The sequence below is a fragment of the Xenopus laevis genome, chromosome 3S (assembly GCF_017654675.1).
Source record: "Xenopus laevis strain J_2021 chromosome 3S, Xenopus_laevis_v10.1, whole genome shotgun sequence".
In the NCBI taxonomy this organism is placed as follows: Eukaryota; Metazoa; Chordata; class Amphibia; order Anura; family Pipidae; genus Xenopus; species Xenopus laevis.
In genome coordinates, this window is record NC_054376.1 from 5,995,395 (window position 1) to 6,008,673 (window position 13,279).

Here is a 13,279-nt window from a genome sequence, read left to right on the forward strand (position 1 = left end):
TTTATATGGGACTTTAAGCAGCCCCTCTGGCATTTGCCAGAACCCACAGATTGCCAGCCCGTACCTTCTCACAATGAAACTTCAGGCGACTTCGTAATGTGTACATGATTTTCTTAGGATAAGAGCACACCCGAAGATTCGGGGGGATTTAGTCACCCATCAATAAATCACTTCTTTGGGGCAAATATTCTCCCCGAACTGCCTCCAGCCGGCTAGAATCTAAACCGGCGGGATGGCACTCGAATCCCTTTGTTTCCCGAAGTTGCCCGAAGTTTCCTTGTGAGGCAACTTTGGGTAACAATGCGTTCAGAGTGCCATCCCGCCAGCGACTTACATTCTAGTCGACGGGAGGCAGTTCGGGAAGATTAGTCGCCCCAAAGAAGAGGCGATTTATCACCGGGCAACTAACTCTCCCTGAATCTGAGCGTCTCTCTGCCCTTAATAAGCAAAGGACTCTGTATACAAAAGATAAAGTATGAATATAAATAAAAGCTACAGGTTTTACAACAGACAGCCCTCCAGCTGATGTAATATCCAGTTTCTCCCGGAATCGTTGAGTTGTTAGTGGATGGTAGAAGTTATGCCCCAACAGTGAGGACTGAACAGTTTAGGGTTCAAGATACGATCTCCAGGCTAAAAGAGAGCTAGAAACTCTGCTTTATACACACGGTCACTTACCTGGGGGCAGTCGAGTGTACGGCAGCAGCAGTGAGACTGAACTAGAAGTACCACTGGGCAGAAATCCTTCATGGCATAATCCATTGGGAAAGAAAGCGGGGGAGGTAAGGTGAAGATTCCCCCTCAACCTTCCGGAGAAGGAAAGCTGCAGTCACACTTCAAGGTGACCATTGTTCAAGGTATTCCCAAATGAAGCCCCCTGCTGACTCATCACGTCTAAAGGCAAAATTCTGCCTTGTGAGCTCTTAATTCCCAGATGCAAAAGTTACTTTCACTAGTCTCCTCCCTGGGCATCACGTGGCCATCAGTCAGTCCCCTGCCCTAAACATTAACCCCTTCAGATTGTATTTATCTATTATTTACCCAAGATCAGTAATGATCCAAAAAAGAAAAAAATCCCCCGCCCCGAGACTTGCCAGATATTCAGGTGTGATTACAATAAACTATACAAACCTTCTGGCATCCAAGACAAAGCGCAAGGAGATGAAACACTAAAAATGTGTTTTGCAGCAGAATTCAGATCGTCCTGTGAAATGAAACATTCGCTGAATATGATCAAATAAGGGAACCCCCGCCCCCATGATACGTGTTCAGAATTTATTCGTCATACGGCGAACGTCCGGATATTAAGCGTACCGTTTAACGTAACGATCTCAAGCGTAACATTCCGATTGTGATTGAAAGATTAAAGCAGGGAAAAACACGAATCCGACAATGTTCTGCCCACTGAAAAATTGACAGACAGCAATCGTACAAAAGGTATGGGATCCGTGATCCGTAAGTCCGTTATCCAGAATGCTCCAAATCAAGGGTAATGGAGTCTTCCATAGATGCAACTTTTATCAATAATTACAATTTTTAAATATGGTTTAGTTTTCTCTGTAATAATAAAACAGTACAGGTATGGGACCTGTTATCCAGAATGCTCCGGACCTGGGGTTATCCGGATAACAGATCTTTCCGAATTTTGGATCATCATACCTTAAGGCCACTAAAAAAACAGGGATGCACTGAATCCACAATTTTGGATTCGGCCGAACCCCCAAATCCTTTGCGAAATTCCGCCATATACAGAACCAAATTCGAATTTGCATATGCAAATTATGGATGGCAAGGAGAAATTATATTTTACTTCCTTGTTTTGTGACAAAAATTCACGCGATTTCCCTCCCCACCCCTAATTTGCATATGCAAATTCGGATTCGTTCAGCCGGGCAGAAGGTTTCGGCCAAATCCGAATCCTGCTGAAAAAGGCTGAATCCTGGATTCGGTGCATCCCTACTAAAAAAATCATGTAAACCCAATAGGCTGGTTCTGCTTCCAATAAGGATTAATTATATCTTAGTTGGGATCAAGTACAAGTTACTGTTTTTGTTCTTGTATTATTACAAGAGAGAAAAAGGAAATTATTGGAAGCAGAACCAGCCTATTGGGTTTATTTAATGTTTACATGATTCTCTAGTAGACTTAAGGTAGGAAGATTCAAATTACGGAAAGATGTTGTCCAGACAACCCCAGGTCCCAAGCATTCTAGATAACAAGTCCCGTACCTGTACCGTATGGGATCCATTATCTAGAAAGCAGCAAATTACGGAAAGGTCGCCTCCCATAGACTCCATTTTATCCAAATAATCCTGATTTTATAAAATGATTTCCTTTTTCTGTGTAATAATAAAACAGTCACTTGTACTTGATCCCAACTAAGATATAATTAATCCTTATTGGAAGCAAAACCTAATGGTTTATTTAGGGTTTACATGATTTTTTAGTAGACTTAAAGGGATACTGTCATGGGAAAAAAAAATTTTTCAAAATGAATCAATTAATAGTGCTGCTCCAGCAGAATTCTGCACTGAAATCCATTTCTGAAAAGAGCAAACAGATTTTTTTATATTCAATTTTGAAATCTGACATGGGGCTAGACATTTTGTCAATTACCCAGCTGCCCCATGTCATGTGACTTGTGCCTGCACTTCAGGAGAGAAATGCTTTCTGGCAGGCTGCTGTTTTTCCTTCTCAATGTAACTGAATGTGTCTCAGTGGGACATGGGTTTTTACTATTGAGTGTTGTTCTTAGATCTACCAGGCAGCTGTTATCTTGTGTTAGGGAGCTGCTATCTGGTTACCTTCCCATTGTTCTTTTGTTTGGCTGCTGGGGGGGAAAGGGAGGGGGGTGATATCACTCTAACTTGCAGTACAGCAGTAAAGAGTGATTGAAGTTTATCAGAGCACAAGTCACATGACTTGGGGCAGCTGGGAAATTGACAAAATGTCTAGCCCCATGTCAGATTTCAAAATTGAATATAAAAAAATCTGTTTGCTCTTTTGAGAAATGGATTTCAGTGCAGAATTCTGCTGGAGCAGCACTATTAACTGATTCATTTTGAAAAAAATTTTTTTTCCCATGACAGTATCCCTTTAAGGTACGAAGATCCAAATTATGGCTCGATCGCTCAGGTTAATCAGTGCTGCTGTTGCTAAGAGAGTATCTAGCCATAGAAACCGTTTGGCTGATGACAGCTCATCTTATCCAGATTTTAATATTTATTTGTCACTGTTGGATGAGCTGAATGTGCTGTTCGAGCAGATTGCAACAAAGGTCCCAATATCCAATTCCCCAGTAAGATTATCAGAGAATTGTGCTGAAGTGTGTTACATTGCAATTGTGCATTGTTCCCTGCAGTGGCAGTAGGATAAGGGCTGGGACACACTGGGCGATTTGGGGAGATTTAGTTGCCTGGCGACTAATCGCCGCCACTTTCCGCTACCAATCTTCCCCGAATGCCTTCCCTCGCTCTGCGCCTGGCTTAAATGAAAAATCGCCTGCGCAAATCACACGCGGCGATTCGTTTTCCGAAGTCGCCCGAAGTTTCCTCGTGAGGCAACTTCGGGCTACTTTGGAAAAGGAATCGCCGTGAGTGATTAGCGCCGGCGACTTTTCATTTTATCCAGGCGCAGAGCGAGGAGAGGCATTCGGGGAGAAAAGTCGCACCGATTAGTTGCCAGGCGACTAATCTCCCCAAATCGCCCAGTGTGTCCCAGCCCTAATGTAGCATTTAATGGGTTTATTAGCTGCTGCAATACCCTTGTACCCTCTATTGTCCTACAATCATTAACCCCCCTCTTTAATTATTTTATTGGATACACACATTCTCTGGAATGTCTCCACCTCCCAGCATCTAACCCTTGCACATTACCGTTTTATTATTAAATAGAAAAAGGAAATCATTTTTAAAAATTTGGATTATTTGATTATAATGAAGTCTATGGGAGATGGCCTTTCTGTAATTCAGCACTTTCTGGGTAATGGGTTTCCGGGTAATGGATCCCTTACCTGTATTGCCTTTTTTTTTTTTACGCAACCCTCCAGTTAGGAATTTTTCGGGGGAAATGTGGTTTGAATGAGAGAATAAGAATAAGCGACAAACACAGGACTCGCAGAGCAATAGGTTTTTGGCTCCTGGGGTCAATGCACCCCTTGAAGGATGAAAAAGGAAAAATAATTCAAAACTTTAGGAAATTAAGTCCAACTGAAAAGTTAGAGGCATTCGATTACATTCTAAAAATATGTGGAGGGCGGAGGATTCGCCTTTTCGATTGTTCTGACAGAAGGAAAACCTGTTATCCAGAATGCTTGGGACCTGGGGTTTTCTGGATAACAGATCTTTCCGTAATGTGGATTTTTCCTACCTTAAGTCTACTAGAGAATCATGTAAACATTAAATAAACCCAATAGGCTGGTTCTGCTTCCAATAAGGATTAATTATAACTTAGTTGGGATCAAGTACAAGCTACTGTTTTATTATTACACGGATAAAGGAAATCATTTTTAAAAATGTGGATTATATGGATAAATTGGATTCTATGGGAAACGGTCTTTCCGTAATTCGGAGCTTTCTGGATAACTGGTTTCCGGATAACGGATCCAATACCTGTATACAGTCATATGAAAAAGATTGGGAACCCCTCTTAATTCTTTGGAGCTTTCAAAGTAGCAAATTCCTTTTAATATATAACATGCCTTATGGAAACAGTAGTATTTCAGCAGGAACAAAGTTTATTGGATTAACAGAAAATATACAATATGCATCATAACAAAATTAGACAGGTGCATAAATTTGGGCACCCCAACAGAGATATTACATCAATACTTAGTTGAGCTCCTTTTGCAAATGTAACAGCCTCTAGACGCCTCCTATAGCCTTTGATGAGTGTCTGGATTCTGGATGTGGCTATTTTTGACCATTGGTCCATACAAAATCTCTCCAGTTCAGTTAAATTTGATGGCTGCCAAACATGGACAGTCTGCTTCAAATCATCCCATAGATTTTCCATGATATTCAAGTCGGGGGACTCCAGAATATTGTACTTGTCCCTCTGCATAAATGTCTTTGTAGATTTCCAAGTGTGTTTAGGATCATTGTTTTGTTGGAATTTCCAACCCCTGCAGCGGAACTTCAACTTTGTGACTGATGCTTGAACATTATCCTGAAGAACTTCTTGATATTGGGTTGAATTCATCCGACCCTCGACTTTAACAAGGGCCCCAGTAGTCCCTGAACTAGCCACACAGCCTCACAGCATGATGGGACCTCCACCAAATGTGATAGTTGGTAGCAGGTGTTTTTCTTGGAATGCCGTGTTCTTCTTCCGCCATGCAAAGCGCTTTTTGTTATGACCAAATAGCTAAATTTTTGTCTCCAAAATGACTGTGGCTTGTCTATATGAGCTATTGCATACAAGTGTGTTTGTGTGAGTGCAGAAAGGGCTTCTTTCTCATAATCCCACCATACACATGTTCTTTGTGCAAATTGTGCTGAATTGTAGAACGATGTACAGATACACCTGCATCTGCATGTTCTTGCAGGTCTTTGGAGTTGATCTTTGGGTTGTCTGCAACATTCTCACAATCCTCCGAATATGCCACTCCTGTATTTTTCTTGGCCTGCCAGGCCTGGGTTTTACAGCAACTGTGCCTGTGGCCTTCCATTTCCTGATTACATTCCTTACAGTTGAAACTGACAGTTTAAACCTCTGAGATAGCTTTTTGTAGCCTTCCCCTAAACCCTGATACTGAACAATCTTTGTTTTCAGATCTTTGGAGAGTTGCTTTGAGGATCCCATGCTGTCACTCTTCAGAGGAGAGTCAAACAGAAGCACAACTTGCAATTGGTCACCTTAAATACCTTTTCTCATGATTGGACACACCTGCCTATGAAGTTCAAGGCCAAACGATCCGATTACGATGTGCCATGGGCTCTGGCGGGATTGGTCGGGTCAAAATCAAACCTGACCAAATGACTGATCTCCGCCGGACGAAAGATGTCGGCACACGCCACACACGATCCAAAAAATCGTAAATTATAATGAAGGCTGAGAGGGGTTCCCAAACTTTTTCACATGACTGTATAGACACCGTGTTATTCTTTAAAGGTTTGCCATACAACAAAACTTCTCCCAGCGTGGTGTGCCAAGGATCCTCCGGAGCAGAATTCTGGGATACAGTAAAGTCACGTGACATAAGCTTAGAAGAAAAAACATATTGCTTCTTATTGCTTTTTACTGGATTGAACAGGTTCTCTGTTAGTTCAAAACAACTCCTGCTTCCAAGAAAAAGACTCTGACCCCCCACCTTAGGCTTTCATTAACCTCCTCGGCGCTAGTCAAGGTTTCAGATGAGTAGGTCGATGAAAGGAAAGGTATGAAGCTGTCATGCAAAGGGTTAAATACAGATTCTTTAATGTGCTGTGAGTTTGTTAGAGGTAATATTTGATTTCACAGTGATTTCCTAATCTGTGCCGAAGAGTTTTTATTCTGATTATAGAAGGCGGCAGTTATAGACGGTGCCAGTTATAGAAGGTGCCGGTTATAGAAGGCGGCAGTTATAGAAGGCGGCAGTTATAGAAGTTGGCAGTTATAGAAGGCGGCAATTTAGGAAAAGAAAAGCTAAGAGATCGCTCTTACGCAGGCCATAGACATACAGATTTCACCCAAACGATTGAACATCGCAATCTCCCGACCTGCCACTAAACATTCAGATTAAATAAAGTAGTAAAAGAACAAAAAATGTCTGACAGATAGAAGTGACAGTCACCCATTGATATGGTCAGATAGGCAATACATGCAGAGAATTTATCGTTAGCCGACAGAAATCCTCAAATTTGTTCCATCGACTAAATGGCAGATCGTCATGGTATGAAAAATGTCGGGAGGATCCACTCACGGTCTGAAAATCGTATGAAACTTTGATTCGTGCGACTATACCTTTGCATCTATGGTCAGCTTAGAGAATTAACATTTTTTTCCCGGTGTTCCGCGGGCCCAGTCCGACGCCCCACCAGTCAGAAAACAGGCAGGTTGGGTGACTGCCACTTCTATTTGTCGGCCATAACTTTCCTAAGATTGCTCACGGCCAGATCTGATTTGTTCTTTTACTACTTATTTCCTCTGAATGGTCAGTGGCAGGTCGGAAGATTGCAACATCCGATTGTTCGTCCGATACAAGGATGAAATTTTTACATCCAGGGTCGGAATGGCTCCAGGTCGGAAGACTGCAACGTCCAATCGTTGATCTGATACAAGGATAAAACCTGCACATCTACGGCCATCTTAAGGTGTGAGATCTGATTAGATTATCTGGTTCTAACCATCACCTGCTGACCTGTGTCTGGTAAAGGTGGCCATAGACGCAAAGATCCGCTCGTTTGGCGAGACCGCCAAACGAGCAGATCTTTCCCCGATATGCCATTAACTAGCATGGCTATATCGGGGGTAATCTGATTGTTCGGCCGTATGGGCGAACGATCCAATTACGATGTGCAATGGGCTCCGGCGGGATCGGTCGGGTCAAAATCAAACCTGACCGATCGACCAAACGACCGATCTCCGCCGGAAGAAAGCTGTTGGCACTCTCCACACACAATCTGAAAATCGTACGAATTCTCGATTCGTACGATAGGATCTGTGTGTCTATGGCCAGCTTAAGTGTTTGCTCGTCGGCCAATCCTGACCAATATCTTTTATGAAATCGTGAATATCTGGTTCTAGAGTCCTGGGCGAAACCAATTTTTACCCACTTTACCCACTGACCAAGTCATTGTAAACCAGAAGTGACATCAATGGAAGTTGGAGTGATCAGAAAAAGAGTAAAACAGGAAGTGACATCACTGGAAGTTGGCGTGATCAGAAAAAAAAGGAGTAAAAAGGAAGTGAAACTCGCTATTGAGAAGAACCGAGTTGCAAACCCGGAGAACCACAGAACCGCGTCTATTACCGCTCCTGAAACTTCTACCTACAACCCGCAGGGTACAGCAGGTTTTTGCGGGTAACCCGCGAGTACTAGACCCGCTGCAGGACTCTACTGGGTTCTACTTCAATTCCTGCAGCTTCAATCGCTTGAGAGGAACAAAACAAAGGGGGCCAGTTGTACAGTATCTGACAAGCCCTGGTTGGGATCAATTTTCCAGAAGAGGGACCTTTCTGTAATTTGGATCCCCATACCTCTAAGTCTGCTAAAAATAATGTAAACATTATATAAACCCAATAGGCTGTTTTTTTCTTCAAATAAGGATTAATGGGGTGGTTCACCTTTAATTAAACTTTTAGTATGTTAAAGAATGGCTAATTCTAAGCAACTTTTCAACTGGTCTTATTTATTATTTTTATAGTTTTTGAATTATTTGCTTTCTTCCTCTGACTCTTTCCAGCTTTGAAATGGGGGTCACTGACCCCCATCTAAAAACAAATGGTCTGTAAGGCTGGATAACGGGCTTCTGGATAACAGATCCGATACCTGTACAATTGTTGGGTGGTTGATCGTACTGATTGAATCCCAATGCACCGTTGACTTCAGTATTTACTTGTCCCCAAGTACACATGGTAGAGCATGTGTATTTCTGTGAGTCCGGGTTCGTGTAACATCCAAACAGAACAGGCTTCTAGTTTTACACAAATCTATTTATAAGGTGGCTTTACTCGTGTTTGATTGGCATTCTCATTATCCAGTTGATCATTAGCCCGGTGTTTATTACTCCAGTCCCACAAACACTAAGCAAACGCAAGGCTCTCTCTCCCGGTAAGCAACATTAGGAGGACAGATTCTGTTTTAAATTAAATCTTAAACAATACAAATATTTAAAGGATAAGTAAACCTTTAAAATAAGTGAATGTAAAATTGATGAGATTTTGTTGTTCTAAGCACTTTTGTCATTTACACTCATTATTTATTTTCTTTTTATTCCAAGATATTAAGCGATACATCTGCTGTTAATATGAATGAATTTTGTTCCAACAACGCCACCTGCTGGTCAGTTTCTGACCAGTCTGACCAGCAAGTAGTCAAGGAAGTTGTCAGGAGAAAGAAAGAGGCTGCTCTGATGTTCTTCTGCTTAGGAAAGATTTGAGAAAGGTTTCTAATTGTTTTCCTAAGCAGAAGAACATCAGAGCAGCCTCTTTCTTTCTCCTGACAACTTCCTTGACTACTTGGTGGTCAGACTGGTCAGAAACTGACCAGCAGGTGGCGTTGTTGGAACAAAATTCATTCATATTAACAGCACATGTATCCCTTAATATCTTGGAATAAAAAGAAAATAAATAATGAATGTAAATTACAAAAATACTTAGAATAGCACTCAAATCAATTTTACATTCACTTATTTTAAACGTTTACTTAACCTTTAAATAAAGGTGTGGGATCAGTTATCCAGAAAGCTCCAAATACCACGAGAGGCTCTCTCATCCAAATCCAAATTTTTTAAAAATGATTTCCTTTTTCTCTGTAATAATAAAACAGTACAAGGTTTGGGACCGGTTATCCAGAATGCTTGGGACCTGGTGTTTTCTGAATAATGGATCTTTCCGTAATTTGGATCCTTATACCTTAATTTAACTAAAAACATTATTTAAACAATAATTAAACCCAAATAGGCTGGTTCTGCTTCCAATTATATCTTAGTTGGGATCAAATACAAGCTACGGTTATATTACTACAGAGAAAAAGAAAATAATTTTTAAAAAATTTGCATTATTTGGATAAAATGGACTCTGTGGGAGACGGACGGCCTTTCTGTAATTTGGAGCATTCTGGATAACGGGTTTCTGGATACCATACCTGTACCTTGTACTCGACCCAAACTAAGATATAATGAATCCTTATTGGGTTTATTTAATGTTTACATGATTTTCTAGTAGACTTAAGGTATGAAGATCCAGATTAAAGAAAGATCCGTTGTCCTGACAAACCCCAGGACCCGAGCATTCTGGATCTCATACCTGTATTTGTAAAATTCTACTGGTTTTCCTTTCAGTAAGTAATTCACTTGAAAACAATAGTTCGGAGGATTTTATTCCTACCTAAAAATTGCAAATCTGCATTTTAGAAAAATCCAGTTGGGTGAAGAACATGTAGGTCTGATTATGTGGGTCACCCAACAGTTCTACTTAAGGGCAGAGACACACACTCAGACTTGGGGAGATTTAGTCGCCTTTTCTTCGGGGACGACTAATCTCCCTGAACTGCCTCCCACCAGCTAGAATCTAAATCGCCGGCGGGATGGCACTCAGAGCGCTTCGTTTCCTGAAGTCATCCCAAAGAAGAGGCAATTTGTCTCTGGGCGACTAATCTCCCCGAATCTGAGCTCGTATCCCTGCCCTAAACCCAATAACAAATTGTCAGCTTATTGACCTGACCATGGGGTTATACTGTATATGGCTGAAAATGTCAATATTTATTGATTCTTCTCAGTTGAGGACCACATGGGTGTACTGATGTGGTCCTTACCAGTAGGATGAAATCCAATGAGCAGATCTGTGTCCAGGATATCAATGTTGGTGCTAAACTACAAGTTGCCAGCAAAGGGTACAGATTAGCTTCATGCGTGTTTGCTGCACATTATACTCCTTAGCTCTGCAAGTTGACAGAACAAGCTTTGTCTTTTGTAACAATAGTGAAGGTCTGAAAGGAAAGCCAGGGTCATATCTACACAAAGTACAGCCTATTCCAGATAGACTCATTGTTTTATTATATGGAGATGGCAGAGAATGGACTTGGACTAAGGCAAAATATGTATCCCCTCCAGATAATATTCTTCCTCTTAATGATCCACTTGAACACATGAAGGATTGATGGTCACTAGGTTCTACTTCTCAGTCCGTCCATCTCACTTGTATTAGATTAAAGGATAAGTAAACATTTAAAATAAGAATGTAAATAAGGGAATGATGAGAGGGCTATTCTAAGCACTTTTTTCATATACATTCATACATGTAAAATACAAAAGTGCTTAAAATGACACTCATATCAATTTTACATTCACTTATTTTAAATGCAGAGAGACACGTGGAGATTCAGTCGCCCGGCGACAAATCTCCTCTTCTTCGGGAGACTAATCTCCCCGAACTGCCTTCCCGCCGACTAGAATCTAAATCGCCAGCGGGATGGCACTCGAGTCCTGCGCATAACCAATTTGTTAAACCTGACACACAACCCGCAACCCGCTTGGACCCACTACCCGACCCACAAGTACCTTATCCTCGACCCGCTGACCATCAAGAAACAGGAAGTGCCATCATTGTAAACCGGAAGTGACATCATTAGAAGTAGGCATGATCAGAAAAAAAAACGTAAAACAGGAAGTGCTCAGAAAAAATGGAGTAAAACGGCCTGTTGAGAAGACCCGCGACCCGACCCACAACCCGCAAAGCCGCGACCCCCGTCTATACCCGCTCCCAAAACTTCTACCATCAACCCGCAGGGTACCGTAGTTTTTCTGTGGATAACCCGCGGGTACCTGACCCGCTGCAGGACTCTAACTTGGAGCGCTTCGTTTATCGTGGTTGTCTCCGAAGGAAACTTTGGCCGACTTAGGAAAAAGAAACACTTCGAGTGCCATCCCACCGGCGATTTATAGTCAGCCGGTGGGAAGGCGTTGCGGGGAGATTAGTTGTCCACGTGTCTCTGCCCTCAATGTTTACTTATGCTTTAAGCAATGGTGCTACAGACCCCCAATGATAAAAATACACAGTAAAGTTGACCTGTGGAAAAGTCCAGACTATGGTGACGCATTACTTATGAGAACACCTGCAACCTTGACATAGAACACAATTAGGTGCATTACAATTGCACAAAAACCATCTAGGTGTGTATCCATTTACTTACATCGACTGGGTCCGTCTGCTAAAACATATGGGCTTCAAAACTTTGAAGAGGGATAAAAACTGACAAAGGGCTTGCTCATTTATTTTCAGAAGAGGGGATTACATCTGGTACACGGGGTGGAACTGGATCCGTCCATGCTTGCAGGCTAGGAACTAGTTGGGAGTAGTTCTTTTTGCCCAGGGATTTTTGGGCATCACGTGTTCTGTTCTCTGTTCCAAGTACAAATAGTTATTCTCGGAACATCGCAGCAGGAAAGGAGCTTATTATTGTATCATTATTACCTGGAAACCGTGCATATCCGAAAAGCAAGCTGCTCCAACGTTTAAATAAGGAAACAGAGCCCTCTACAGGTCAGATGGGTTTCAGACGCTAACAGACTCCTCATACTACAACATCAGAACATCAAGCGGAACAGAACTCGCCACTATTTCATTTCATATTAAATTCAGTTTCCATTCTGGAATCCTTTGCACGGTCTGCCAACTGGCCAAACAGAAAAGGACCTGATACCTGGAGGTTGAGCAGGTCTGTGTGTAGTGAAAAGGTGTTGTAAACGCTGTTTGCGAAGGCACAATAACCTGACTCCCATCAGCGGGTAACTAGTCAATGGGGCCAAAACTCTGATTATCATAAAAGGTAAATGCAATTTCCCATCAAAATATTCACCCGATATGGACACCTATGTGCTCGGCCAAATCAAGCATAGCTCCCAGGCCAACAACTGGGAATGATTTTCGCCCTGGACTGGAATAACTAGTGTGTTGGCTTCAGAAACTTTACTATAGTTTATACATAAACAAGCTGCTGTGTAGTCATGGGGGCAGCCATTCAAGCACAGGATACACAGTAGATAACAGATAAGTACTACTATAGTTTATATATAAACAAGCTGCTGTGTAGCCATGGGGGCAGCCATTCAAGCACAGGATACACAGTAGATAACAGATAAGTACTACTATAGTTTATATATAAACAAGCTGCTGTGTAGCCATGGGGGCAGCCATTCAAGCACAGGATACACAGTAGATAACAGATAAGTACTACTATAGTTTATATAAACAAGCTGCTGTGTAGCCATGGGGGCAGCCATTCAAGCACAGGATACACAGTAGATAACAGATAAGTACTACTATAGTTTATATAAACAAGCTGCTGTGTAGCCATGGGGGCAGCCATTCAAGCACAGGGTACACAGTAGATAACAGATAAGTACTACTATAGTTTATATAAACAAACTGCTGTGTAGCCATGGGGGCAGCCATTCAAGCACAGGAGACACAATAGATAACAGATAAGTACTACTATAGTTTATATATATATATATAAATGGCTGCCCCCATGGCTACACAGCAGCTTGTTTATATAAACTATAATTGTGTTTCTGAAGCAAACACACCAGTTTTACCAGTGCAGGGAAACAGTACATAGTCATTCCTTTAAAACACT

General features: G+C 41.8%; 1 protein-coding gene across 13 annotated transcripts in view; it reads right to left on the reverse strand.

The window, feature by feature from the left end:
* Nucleotides 1-13,279, reverse strand: part of wnk1.S (WNK lysine deficient protein kinase 1 S homeolog) — a 120,069-nt gene that overhangs the window by 46,521 nt on the left and 60,269 nt on the right. The window contains exon 1 of one of the 13 annotated variants that reach the window (XM_041587944.1): nucleotides 679-840. The exons of the other annotated variants lie outside the window; for them this stretch is intronic. Coding sequence (XP_041443878.1) covers nucleotides 679-762 — 84 coding nt within the window. The 5' untranslated portion in view covers nucleotides 763-840. Of the gene's footprint in view, nucleotides 1-678; nucleotides 841-13,279 lie in introns of those variants that run through there. 13 annotated transcript variants of the gene reach the window in all.